The following is a 13,736-nucleotide window of genomic DNA, read 5'->3' on the forward strand; positions in this document are numbered from 1 at the left end:
ACACACACACATAAATAATTTTTTAAAAAGAGTACAAATTCTTTACAAGTTACACTCTAAGACACACATAAGGGGAGAAAGAAAATTCTCCATTCTTTCTACAGCCTTATCCCAGCCCTGTGATAATGACAGGTGGTGTGTCTTTACGCACAGTTTCTATCCTCAAACACGGGCACACAGATGGACGTTTAGTTCTAGTTTTCATATGACAGATTAGGATCCGTCTAAAAACGTTCCTGAAACTTGCCTTTTCATTTAGCCATAAACTATGGGTATTAATCTAGGTAAATACAGATCTGGCGTCTTCATTTTATTTTATTTTTTCCTGTATTTTAGGGAAGGGTCTACAGGGTGTTCAGGGTCTCACTACTAAATCGGACTTGTAGTGATCCACCTGTTTACAACCTCCCAAGTGCTGGGATTACAGGTGTGCGCCACCACGCCTAGTCTCAATCACTGTCTCAGAGTGCCCTAGGGGCGGGGCTGACACGGGGGGGGGGGGGAGGCGGGAATCGAAACCCCAACTCCTGCACCTGCTTGCAGGCGCTTTAATCTGCTGAGCTATTTGGCTGGCCCCTGGAATCTTCATTTTAATAGCTGCACAGGATTCCCTAGAATGAACGAACCCTAAATGTCCACTCACCTTCCAGTGGATCTTCTCCTATGGCAAATAATGCTGCAAGGACGACTGTTGTACTAGTAGCCTCCTACAGGATGCTGTAGTTTCTATGGAGCACTTCCCCTGAAGCATGATTGCTGGGGTACACCTCCAGCCCCCCTCCTTCCCAACGCAGGGTTTCATTACGTACTTCAGGATGCCTTTGAATTCACTATACAGCCCAGGCTGGCTTGGGGCTCATGATGATCTCCTGCTTCAGCTTTCTGCGTGCTGAGATGACAGGCGTGAGCCACCACTCAGCCCCTTATTTTTAACAGTGCAACAGTGGCAGTTGCCTTCTCCGGATTTTGGCTTATTCTCTTTGGAACCTGCGGGTTCCGGACACTATCCCTTTCCAAGGTCCAAGGCGCAGCGAGCCAGAGGCTCCCCTAGGCGAGGAAACCCTGGGACTGTGGATGCTCGGGACCCTCCAGGAACCAAGGGCTCAGGTGCAAAGCCTGGAGTCCAGTGTGATTTGGGAAAGTGCCCTTGCGTGGGCCTCAGTTTCCTTCTGCGTAGACTGTGATTCTGACCAAGTTAAGGCTGAGTTCGGCTCGAGAGCTGGTGACTTTAAATCTCTGCCTCTATTATCCCATCAATAGACCGCGCCTCATCCCCATTCATGCCCCATTCCTCAGTATTACCTCCGAAGGGTCCTTTATAAAGACAGATGAGTAAAGCAAACACTATATTTTATCTTTTCCCTAGATAGGTTACTTACTGCTTCTGCTTGGCTTTGGCTCACTCTCTTCCTCTTGGCTCGGCCAGCGAGTGAGCCAGTCTGAATCTGGCAAGAAGCCAAGGAGTGGTCCGTTCGGCCGATCATTTATTTCTGCCTGGACCCGTCCCCTACTCCGGCTGTGGTATGAAAGAGGAATCCTTGGCTCGGCCAGCAACTTATGTTCCTTTTACCTGTCACCACTTCCGGTTCCGGTTGCTGCCGGTCGTCTCGGGTCCCACGCGCGGGCATGGCTGGGAGCCGGCTGGAAACCGTGGGGAGCGTGTTCGCGCGGTGCGTGCTCGGAGCTGGGAGTGGGCCGAGAATGCCTCCCCGGGGCAGGGGTTCGCGGGGTCATGCCTCTCCTTGGGCGGGCTGGGCAAAGTCGTCTGCGGGTGCGGTGTCCTGGCCGAGGGAGGCTGTTGTGCTGGTGGGCGTCTCCTCCAGTTCGTGTCACTTGAACGAATGCATTCTCTACCCGACGGCCCTGACTGTAACTTTGTCCTTGCATTGTCCGTGAAGTTGGAGGGGTTTCGGCCAGAGCGACGGTAGGCTGGCGCGGAGTGTGGCGGTGTCTTTCCTGTAGGCGGGAGAACGCCTGGCTGCGTCCTCCTGCGTTCTACGGGCTGCGCAGCCTTTGACGCACCAGGCCGGGACAGACAGGTTGAGGGGCCTTGGCAGGCTGCATCACCTCCTGACCGCGCGTGGTTCTTTTCCCTAAGGGTACGGGACCTGCTCCGGGCTGGGGTGTTGAAGGAGAAGCCTCTCTGGCTTGACATATACAAGGCCTTTCCGCCGCTGAGGGAGCCAGTCTTCCGAAGGCCCCGCCTGCGGTATGGCAAAGCCAAGGCACTCGTCCAGGACATCTTGTACCACGAAGATCGGATCAGAGCGTGAGTGTGTGGCCCGTGTAGGCACCAGGTCGCGACAGAACTGGAGAAGGAAAGAAGGTTCAGGGAGCGCTCTGGTAACGTGGAGGAGACTTTGACCCGGGGTCTTGCCTGGTGGAGGTGGTCCCGGGCAGTAAGTGGAGCAGCAGCGGCTCTAGTGGAATGTGGAGCCCAGAAGCTGGCGCGTCCTTGCAGGAGTCCTTTGCCCACCTGCTTAGGGCCAGGCACTGTACTAACAGTAACCCCTTGTCAACGTAGGGGACTCAAGGGGGTTAAACTCTTTGGTTACATGGGAGGGTGGCAGTTGGGAATCACATATGGATTGGTCTTTGTTGATCATTGTGTGTGTGTCTGCAGGACCAGAGCTAGGAGGAACAGGGTCTACTCCTAGTAGCTGGGATCTTCAGAGGCTCTCAGGCAGAAGGACCTTCAGTAGCCCAAAGAATTTGAAATAATCATCACTAGAATTTTTTGAGGCATACTCTCCCTGTGTAGTACAGGCTGGCCTTGAACTGATTGTGTAGACCAGGCTGGCCTCCAACTTGTTGGATCCTCCTGCCTCAGCATCCCAAGTGCTGGAATTGTAAGCATGTGCCACCACACCAGACATCGCTGGATATTTTAGGAATGGTGCTTGCCCTTCCTTTTTTATTATAAAAGTAATATGTACTTATTGTATAAAATTTAGAAACCAAGAAAAAGCATAGAGAAGAAAGCACAGATCACTTGTACTCTCACCATCTAAAGACGGCAGCTTGAAGGAAGCCTTGGGACTTAGAACTGGGGACAAATTATCCCTGTAAGCACTAGTTTTCTTTTTTTAAATTTTAGTTTTATGTATTTGGTACAGGCTCTCACTACTCAGCTCAGACTTGTAGTAGTAATTCTCCTCTTTCAGCCTCCCCGGCGCTGAGATTACAAGTGTGCACTAGCACACCCAGTAGCATTAGTTTTCTTTTCTTTTTCTTTTTTTAATTAAAAAAAAAAAATGTGGGGCTGGAGAGATGGCTCAGTGGTCTAAAGCACCTACTTGAAACAAGCTTGTCAAAGCACAGGGACTGCATGCCAGCCAGCCCCGCCCCCTGGTGGGCTGAGCTGGCCACACACACACACACAATAAATAAATGTAATAAATAAATAATTAAAAAAAATAAAAAAAAATGTGTTTACTTAGAAGCATTCAGAATGTCAACAAAGCAGTTGCAACTTTTTTTTTTTGCAATTACAGAGTGGTATTCAATTAACAGAACAACAATTATTTCATATAAGTTTCTTGGTTTTTTGTTTTTTTTTAAAATTTGTGTGTGTGTGTGTGTGTGTGTGTGTGTGGCCAGCTCAGCCCACCAGGGGGCGGGGTTGGCTGGCATGTGGTGCTGGGGGATTGAACCTTGGTCCCTGTGCTTTGCTAAGCTTGTTCTAAGTAGGTGCTTTAGACCACTGAGCCATCTCACCAGCCCCAATTTCATATAAGTTTCATCAGAGACAACTGAAGATGAAAAACTACCGTCCCCATATGTAACTAATTGGTGCTGTGCGCCAACAAGAACCTGCTTTAAACTTCCATGCCAATTTACAACCCCCATATTGTACCAGGCAAGGTTAGTAGCTATGAAAATACCACCAGGACAGGGCTATCTAAAGCCACATTCGGTACTGTGTTAACTATACCAAAAAAAAAAAAAGAAAAAGACACCGTACAGTTTTTTTCCTTTGTGTCTTTTTTTTTTTTTTTTTTTTTTTTTTTTAAGACAGGCTCTCATTTTGCATTTTGGGCTGGCCTTGAGCTCACTTTGTAGCCCAGGCTGGTCTTGAGCTCTCAATAATCCTCCTGCTTAAACCTTCTGAGTGCTGGGATTACACGTGTGCACCACCACACCCAGCTTCTACAAGAGTTTTCTGTGGTACCTTCTATGTGCCAGGCACTGTGCTGACCATTAGGATATTTTATGTATTCAAATCTACCTTTTGGGGGCTGGCAAGATAGCTTAGCAGACTAAGTGCCTGCTTAGGCTAGCGCAGGGACCAGGGTTCGATCTCCAGCACCATGTGCTGCACCAGCCTCCTCCCTGAGCATGCTGAGATGGCATAGTGGTGCACACCTGTAATCCTAGCGCTGGGGAGACTGAAAACAGGAGGATCATTACAAGTCTGAGCTGGGTAGTGAGACTCTGTACCAAATTCATTTAAAAAAAAAAAAAAGTTATCTTTGTCTTTTTGAGATAGGGTTTCACTATGCAGTTTAGGCTGGAGTTGAACTCACTTTGCAGCCCAGGCTGGCCTCAAACTGTGGCAGTCCTGCTTCGGCCTCCTGAGTGCTGGGATTAAAAGTATGCACCATCATCCCAGCTAAACATCCAGTCCTTACCAGGCATTTTCAGAGGCGCTGAGCAATAATAGGAGAAATACTGGATTTTGGATACGCTGAGATTGTGTTCTGAAAAGAATAAATTTTTTTTTAAATATTTATTTATTTTTATTTATTACATTTATTTATTGTGTGTGTGTGTGGCCAGCTCAGCCCACCAGGGGGCAGGCTGGCTGGCATGTGGTGCTGGAGGATTGAACCGCGGTCCCTGTGCTTTGCTAAGCTTGTTTCAAGTAGGTGCTTTAGACCACTGAGCCATCTCTCCAGCCCCCTGAAAAGAATAAATTTTAAGGAACAGTGGAGGTTAGGAGTAGAAAAATTTATTGTAGAAAAGGAATAGGGGATAGGAATAGCTCCTGAGAAACCAGAGGGGGTCCCAAATGGGTTGCACTCTACCAATATTTTAAAAACCTTTTTTAGTTTAAAACTTCTTTATTTTATTTTATTTTTTACCAGAACCGGGGATTGAACTCAGACCCTGGCACTTGCCAGGGAAGCGCTTATTCCATTGAGCCATCTCCCGGCCCCATAAAATGTATTTATTTGTATTAGTACAGGTTTGTAGTACATAACACATTTCTCCTGTGGAGTTTGTCCATGGCTGTGACACATCTTCATTCTTTTCATCCCCTTCTCTTCTTCTCTTCCTCCCCCTCTCTGTTCCTTTCTCTTTTACAAAAGACCCCTCTCTCCCTCTAGTTCCTATTGTCTGTCTCTTATTTTACACTGATTCTTTTTTGGGTTCTCATATAGAGAAATCATGCAATATTTAAGCTTGTATGTCTGATTTAATTCTTTTTTTTTCTTTTTGGTCTTTCTGTCCTTCAGTTTACTGTGTTCAGGAAGGTCTTTTTCTTTCTTTTTTTTTTTTTTTTTTGTGGTACTGGGGATTGAACTCAGGACCCTATGCTTGAGGAAGGTCTTTTTCAAATTCAAATATTTTTTTATTTTTTGCTGGGTCACTTTCAAAGTGTAAATCAGGTCTTGAAACAAATAGAAATAGTTGTTCTTTAATCTCATTCCCTTCTTCCTTCCCTCTCCTTCAAACATGGACAACCTTCAAAAATGTGTTTCTAATGATTTTCCACTGTTTGTCTGTCTTTTGTGATGCTGAGGAGTGATCTCAGGACCTTCACACCCTCCATCCCTAGCCCTTTTCCTGTTTTTTTATTTTAACACCTTATCTCATTTAGTTACTAAGTTGCCCAGGCTGGGCTGGTGCTTGGGATCCTCAGTTGCCTCAGCCTCCTAGAGTGCTGGGTTGTAAGCACTCTACAAAGCTGTCAAAAGTGGTCTAAAGCCTAGCAAGTGCAGTGGAACAAACCACTCAGTATACAGAAGGGACGACATAACACCGGGAGGCAGTAACGAAGCACATTTTTGCTCAACACCATTGCGTGTGCGTAGTGATCAGGGTGCATGGTGTGCCACCATTGCCTGTCCCTTCTATTTTGTTCATAGTAAAGAACAGTTGAGATGTCGCGTTCCGAGAGCTTGTTCTCTGCTGCCTCCTAGTGTTATGTCGTCCCTTCTGTATAGTGAATAGTTTGTTACATTGCGCCTGCTAGGTTTTAGACCATTTTTGGTAGCTTTGCATACTGGACACATGTCCTTCATGATCCATTTATTGAACACTACCATGGGTTGCATAGTCTCTTTATAATTTCAGTGCTTTGCCCAGGGCTCATCCTGTCTCAGAGAAGTTACAGATGAATGAATGAACCGTAAAGCTAGCGGAGGAGGACATCAGGGCAAGGTCGGGGCTGTTGGAAGGATAGCCACGAGCATTAGCGCCTGAAGCCACTTTGTGAACTGCGGATTAGGAACTGCGTCTGTGGCCGCGTTGAGCTTCCCTGCGCTCCTCTTCACTCTTACACGCTGGTCTGGTCTCTCACAGGGAATTTACTTTCCTTTTTTTTTTTTTTTTTTTAGAACTGGGAATTGAACTCAGGCCCTTGTGGTTGCCAGGCAAAGCACTTATTCTGCTGAGCTATCTCCCTCGGCCCCTCACTGGGAATTTACTGACAAACCCTTCAGATAGTCAGCTTTGGGTATTTTTGTCTTTTGAGACAGGGTCTCACTCTGCAGTTCAGGCTGGCCTTGAACTCATTTTGTAGCCCAGGCTGGTCTGGAACTTGCAGTGATCCTCTGCCTCATTCCTCCAAGTGCTGGGGTTGTAGGTGTACGCCCCCATACGTGGCCAGCCACACTAGTTTTATTGCCTAGATTTTTTTTCTTTTCCTAGTGTTAACACCAGCGCTTGTGCCTCATTGATTTGTTTTGCTTACAGTACTGGGTCTTCCAATTTTAGTATATGTGCTGCCGAAGCGAGCACTAGTACTGGGTCTTGTAGATATTGTTCAGGGGCTCCCCAACTGAGCTGCATCCCCAGCTCTGGTTGTGCCTAACTGAAATTATTCTTACACCTCCTGGAGGCAAGAAAATGACCTCATAGTTTTTATAGTCTTTTAGTTGTTAACTTTTTTTTTGGTACCTGGAATTGAGCTCAGGACCTTGCGCTTGCTAGGCAGCTGCTTAGGCCGCTGAGTTATCTCCCTGGTCCTAGTTTCTAGTTTTTATAGTCGTTTAGGACCCTCCCCCCATAGCAGTTTCTTGAGATAGCACAGCAGGTATGTTGTTTCTCTGCATCTCTGTGTGGAAAATGAAGCGGGACATCAGCTGTCTGGCCAGGTTGGACTTTGCTGGCATGTTTTTGCTCAATACCATTGTGTGCGTAGTGATCAGGTTGTGTGTTTATTTCACTTATACCTTAGTATCATTTGTGAGGCAGAATCAAAAGACAACCCCAAAATGGAAAAGATTCTTGTAACATGTATGACAAAGGACTGATCTGTTTAAGTGACTATAAAATTTGCTTTGAAGCTGCCAAGCAGAAGACACTGTCTTGTTTTGGGCTGTTATAACACATTCCATAGCCCTCCGTAAACAGAAATGTACTTCTGTAGATAAAACAACTTTGTAAGACCTTATACTTCTGGAGGCCAGAGCGTCTGAGACCAGGTTGCCCGCGTGTGTGGACAGGTTCTAGCGAGAGCCCTGCTTGGAGAGGACGGTCTTGCTGCACCCTTGCCCGGGGAGAGCAGGGAGGGGAAGCGGCACTCTCCTGGCTTCTGAGGTCCCCAGCCCAGCACGAGGCCGCATCCCAGCCTCCCGAGGTCCCATCTCCAGGCTCCATCACCTGGAGGATGACGGGATCAGGGGAACCCTGGGGATCAGGGTTCTAGCGTAAGAATTTTAGGGGGCATAAGCACTCAGTTTAGAACAACCACCTGATAAAAAAATGGGCAAAGAACATGGGTAGTTCCCAGAAAAGGAAATGCAGTTTGCTTTTCAACTCGCAGAGGTAGCTAGTCTCTTTCATAAAAAAGGCAAATTAAAAGTACAACGAGTTACTGTTTCTTGCCTGTCCAACTGGTGAAGACCAAACTGTTTGAATGTATATATACCTTGATCAGGATGCAGGGAAACAGGCACTCCTACTTTTTCTTTTTTATATTAGATTTTATTGGTACATTTTAGATATAATGATTACAGTTATCCTAGAGAATTTGTACCTGTACCTGATATAACTTGTTTTTCCCGTCCCTTTAACCCCTCCTCTCCTCCCCATTTACAAAGCTTGGTTTCCATGTTTTCCTCCTCTTGTCATTTTTTTTTCTTTTTACTTTTCCCTTTTCTCTTGTTCTCTTGTTCGTTTTGGTCCTTACTTACCCTTGCAGTTTCTCACATGGCACTCATTCCCTCAAAGTATAAGTTGGAACAGTCGCTTTAGGAAACATTTTGGTGATGTGGAAAGCTTATTTACAGCTGCAGTACTTGATCCGGTAATGCCATTTTTGTGAATGTGTTCCATAGACTGTGTGCAGTGCCTGGACGCCAGTAATCCTGGTAGCAGTATCTTCTGGAAATAGTCTGTGTGCACTGATTCGCTAAGACTTAAGAAGCTACAAAGGCTAGGTGGAAGGAGGAAGAAATGGAAATGACTAATGAGTTACAGGACCTCCTTCAGGGTATGAAAATGCTTGAGACTGGGTAGAGTTCCTAGTTACAAAACTGGAATTGTGGGGGCTGGTGAGATGGCTCAGTGGTCTAAAGCACCTACTTAGAACAAGCTTAGCAAAGCACAGGGACTGAGGTTCAATCCCCAGCACCACATGCCAGCCCGCCCCGCCCCCTGGTGGGCTGAGCTGGACACACACACACACACACACACACACACACACACACACACAAATAAATAAATTAAAAAAAAAAACTGGAATTGTACTAAATATCGCTTCTCTTAAAAGTCTGTTTTGTTTTTTTTTTAAATGTATTTGGTTGTTGCAGGGTCTCACTACAGCTCAGACTCAGTGATCCTCCTGCTTTCAGCCTCCCTGGTGCTGAAATTACAGCGTGCACCACCATGCTGGGACTCAGTTGCCGGGTCAGCGTGCTTGGGTGTGGGGCTGGCATGGCATGTTGTGCTGGGGATTGAACTGCGGTCCCAGCACTTGCCTAAGCTTGCCTGAGCAGGCACTTTAGTCTGCTGAGCTAGCTTGCTGGCCCTTTAAAAATCTATTTTATACTTTTTTTTTTTTCCCGTAGAGTTTTGCCGTGTCAGTAATGAGACTGACGTGGGGCTCACTGTGGCTCAGACTGGCCTTGTGCTTGTGATTCTCCTGTCTCAGCCATCTGAGTACTGGGATTGCAGGTGTGCACCCAGGCCTGGCTCAAAAAGGGTTAATTTTTTAAAAATGTATTTAGTGCAGGGTCTACAGGGTCTCACTACACGGATCAGCTTCATAGTCATCCTCCTGTTTTCAGCCTCCCAAGCGCTAGGTTACAGGTGTATACCACCATGCCTAATCTCATTCGCTATGTCAGTGCGCCCCAGGGCCAGGGTCAGGGATCAAAACACTTTAATCTGCTGAGCTATTTAGCCAGCCCTAGGGTTAATGTTTTGATGTGAGACTGTTACTTCAATTTAAAGAAGAGAAGATGTAGAGTAAAATTTCTCATCCTTTAAAGGTTAAGGAGTATGGTTGAGGCAAAAATGATAGCTGTGTAAGGGCTTGTGTGCCGTGGGGTTATTTCTGGGGAGGTACACAAGAAACTGGGTAATGTGACCTCCTGCAAGGCAGAGTGGGGCTTTGGGTGCAGAAGGAAGAAGAAATATGATTTTTGTGTGTGTGTGTTGTTTGTATTTTGTAGGAAATTTTATTCTGCCTATGGATCTGGTCAAAAGGCTTTTGATCTCTTCAATCCAAACTTCAAATCTACCTGTCAGCGGTGAGCCATTTTCAGGTCCTGGGTCACCTCCCCCTCTTCCCTGCCAAGGTTTTCGCTATGAGCCTGAGAAGCTTTGTCGAGCCCTACTTGAGCAGAGGACGTGGTTCTGGGAACATCTGTTGAAGTTGTGCTTGTTGGTAGGCTGTCACGCCTTGTCAGCCCGCCCAGACACCGTAGTGGCTGAGCTGTGGCTGCTTGCGATTCCAGGTTTGTGGAGAAGTACACCGAGCTGCAGAACCGTGGAGAAACAGACGAAGAGAAGTTGTTTGTGGAAACAGGAAAAGCTTTATTGGCAGAAGGTGTCATTTTAAGACGAGTAGGAGAGGCAAGGGCTGTGAGTACTTTCTTGCTAACATTGTTTTTATTGGGCTCTGGGTGTAGCTTAGTGCCAGGGCACTTGTCTGGCCTGCTCGAGGCCCTGGGTTTGACACTCAGTGAGCACCAAAGTTATTACAGCCAATATCTTTTTATTTTTTAATTTTTAATTTTTTTGGCAGAACTGGGGATTAAACTAGACCTTTGTGCTTGCCAGGGAAGCACTTATTCTACTGAGCCATTTCCCTGGTCCCTTTATTATTTTTTAAAATTTTATTATATTTTATTTTATTTTTTGGTAGAACTGGGGATTGAACTCAGGTTCTTGCACTTTCCAGGGAAGTGCTTATTCTACTGAGCTATCTCCCCAGCCCAAAATTATCTAGACTTTTTTTTTGTGTGTGGTACCAGGGATTGAACTCAGGTCCTTGCGTTTGACAGGCAAGCACTTATTCTACTGAGCCATCTCCCCGCAACAGTTGGTATCTTTGCCTTCATCAGAAGTCAAAGAGCCCGCCACTGTCCTTTCCTCAACCTTGGCGCGTGTTCGGCGCGTGTTCTTAAATTCCAGGTCAGGTACATTTGACTGAGTATACTGAACTGTAGTAATGGCTGCTACTTGGGTCAAGTGAATTGTCAGTTGCGCTCTTCACAGTGTAGTTCTTTTTTTTTTAGGAACTGGGGATTGAACTCAGACCCTTGCACTTGCCGGGGAAGTGCTTATTCTACTGAGCCATCTCCCTGGCCCCACAGTGCAGTTCTGTAGACAGTTTTATCATCCTGTTTGCCGTTTGTTCTAAAAGAGTCTGACAAGTTGCTCATCGTACCTTTTTCTTCAGCAGTGGAATGTGCCTGCTCACCTGGCTGCAGCCAGGTACCAGAGTGGAAATGGTACCATCTGTAACACACCTCTGTCTGTTCTTTTAAGCAACAGGGAGGTAGCCACGTGCTTGCCAGATCCCAAGCTGCGTCAGACAGAAACCAGCCCAAGGAAGAAGTCAGTGAGGACCAGCATTCGGAGGCTCCTGAGCAGCAGTCGAAAGGTCTCCCCACTCCCTGAAGGACCTGTATACCGTGTATACAAGCAGCGTGCTGTGCGCTGCAGGGAGCGAGCTGTTTTTAACACTGGACTGTATAGATGCCTCCCGAACTCCAAGCGCATTGTGCGTGAGCAGTATGGGTTTCACTTCTGGGTTGTCATACAGCTCAGTATCACAGCAGTTTTGTGAACTTTTACCTTAGAATATTACTAAATAAAGGATTCTGCCCTGCTGATAAAGTATATTTGCTCTGAAATTGTAAGTAACGCGAAGAAACCTTTAGAAAGATTGTGTGAATGGGACTGTCTGAGTGTGCTCCTGGGATGTTCTTGTTGGCTAGTAGTGGGGTGCATTTGTTTTGTTAGGGTTTTTGTTTGTTTTTTGAGCCAGGCTCTGACCATGCAGTTCAGGCTGGCCTTGAGTTCACTGTGTAGCCCAGGCTGAGCTTGAACTTGGTGGCAGTCCCCCTGCCTCAGCCTCCCGAGGGCTGGGATTACAGGGGTGCGCCACTACGCCTGGCAGCTTCTGTGCTCTGCTGTGAGTCTCTTCTCTGGAGCCATCAGACTCTTCCTTGCACACATGGCAACATCAGACTCTTCCTTGCACACATGGCATGGTCCTGGGCCAGCTATGTCCTTCTGGGGGTAATTTTTGTGCCTCTGCTATGCCGACGTCACCTTGAGAGGCCATGCTGACTTGTGCTCTGCAGGGAGGACGAACCACCAGTGATGGACAGAGGCTAACCCTGGAGCTTTATTGTTGTGGATTGAATGTGTTGGAGACAGCATAGGCCCACGCTGAGTAGGCTGCTCAGAATTGTTGAATGAATGAATGAATGAATGAATGAATGAATGAATGAATGAATGAATATAGGATTACACAAACAGCTGGTGGCCCTGTAGATCAGTGGGTCAGTGGGTGGCCGGGGCAGTTGATGGCAGTGACACTCCGTGAGCATACTGCCTCCCCGGCTGTGCTTGTAATCCTCCCCAACTGTCCTGCTGTCCTTGTTTCCCATGTGTTAGTAAGTAAACAAAATACTCCTCAGATTGTAGCTGAGATTGTATTTATGATGAAGCTAATAGTTTTTAGCTAATAGTAATAGGCTGCTGCTTCAGAAATTCCTTATTTTATTGTAATTTTTTAAAAATGTATTTTGTGGGCTGGTGAGATGGCTCAGTGGTCTAAAGTGCCTACTTAAAACAAGCTTAGCAAAGCATCAGGGACTGCAGTTCAATCCCCCAGCACCACATGCCAGCCAGTCCCGCCCCCTGGTGGGCTGAGCTGGCCACGCGCATGCGCGCGCGCGCGCGCACACACCCCCACAAATAAAATTTTTTAAAAAATGTATTTTGTATAGGGTCTCACTATGCAGCTCGGACTCATAGTGATCCTCCTGTTTTCAGCCTCCCCAGTGCTGGGATTATAGGCGTGCGCCACCATGTCTGGACTTGTTCGCTGGCTTAGCTCACCCCATGGTGGGGGCGGTGTGGCATGTGGGACTGAGAATCGAACCCCGGTCCCTGCACTTGCCAAAGCAGGTGCTTAGTCTGCTGAGCTAGCTCACTGGCCCTCAAGCTTTTCTACCCATGGGTTCTTCTGGTGGGCTGAGAGGCAGGGTCCACATCTCGCAGGCTGCTTCCCCTCCCTTTGTACTCGGGTACTAAAGGTCAGTGAGTTCCTGAAGCAGAAGCGTTTTCCAGTTATGCTGCCTCTGCCCAGTTTTTCACTTTACAATTCCTTGCATCTGGGGAAGACTTCTCTTTTAGAGGGGGAAGTCACTTTCATTCTTTTGTTTGTTTTTGAGACAGGGTCTCGCTATACAGTTTTGGGTGGCTTTGAGCTCACTTTGTAGCCCAGGCTGGTCTTGAATTCGTAACAATCCTACCTCAGCCTCTGGAGTGCTGGGGTTATAGGTGTGCGCCCATTCTTTTCTTTTTGCAGTACCAGGGATCGAACTCAGGACCTTGTGCTTGCCATCTCCCCAGCCCATCACTTTCATTCTTTTTTTTTTTTTTTTAATATTTATTTATTTATTTATTTATTTATTGTGTGTGTGTGTGTGTGTGTGTGTGTGTGGCCAGCTCAGCCCACCAGGGGGTGGGGCGGGCTGGCATGTGGTGCTGGGGGATTGAACCGCGGTCCCTGTGCTCTGTTCAGCCTAGTTTGTTCTAAGTAGGTGATCCACACCACCGAGCCATCTCACCAACCCCCCATCACTTTCATTCTTTCAGAAACTTTAGACAGGGGCTGGTGAGATGGCTCAGTGGTCTAAAGCACCTGCTTAGAACAAGCTTAGCAAAGCACAGGGACCACGGTTCAATCCCCCAGCAACACATGCCAGCCAGCCCCGCCCCCAGGTGGGCTGAGCTGGCCACACACACACACACACACACACACACACACACGCATAAATAAATAAAATAAAATTTAAAAAAAAAACCTTTAGACAGCCAGT

The 13,736-nt window shown here is 47.0% G+C and overlaps 1 protein-coding gene across 1 annotated transcript; it reads left to right on the top strand.

Annotated features, from left to right (window-relative positions):
* Window positions 1-1,582: 1,582 nt before the first annotated feature.
* On the top strand, window positions 1,583-11,520 carry Mrps23 (mitochondrial ribosomal protein S23). The gene is made up of 5 exons (XM_004645292.2): window positions 1,583-1,670; window positions 2,099-2,269; window positions 9,846-9,923; window positions 10,131-10,257; window positions 11,167-11,520. Exons 1-5 carry the CDS (start codon window positions 1,627-1,629, stop codon window positions 11,296-11,298), a joined length of 552 nt encoding a protein of 183 aa, XP_004645349.1. The 5' UTR covers window positions 1,583-1,626; the 3' UTR covers window positions 11,299-11,520.
* The last annotated feature ends 2,216 nt before the right edge of the window (window positions 11,521-13,736 follow it).

The sequence above is a fragment of the Octodon degus genome, unplaced genomic scaffold (genome assembly GCF_000260255.1).
Source record: "Octodon degus isolate 3935 unplaced genomic scaffold, OctDeg1.0 scaffold00222, whole genome shotgun sequence".
NCBI lineage: Eukaryota > Metazoa > Chordata > Mammalia > Rodentia > Octodontidae > Octodon > Octodon degus.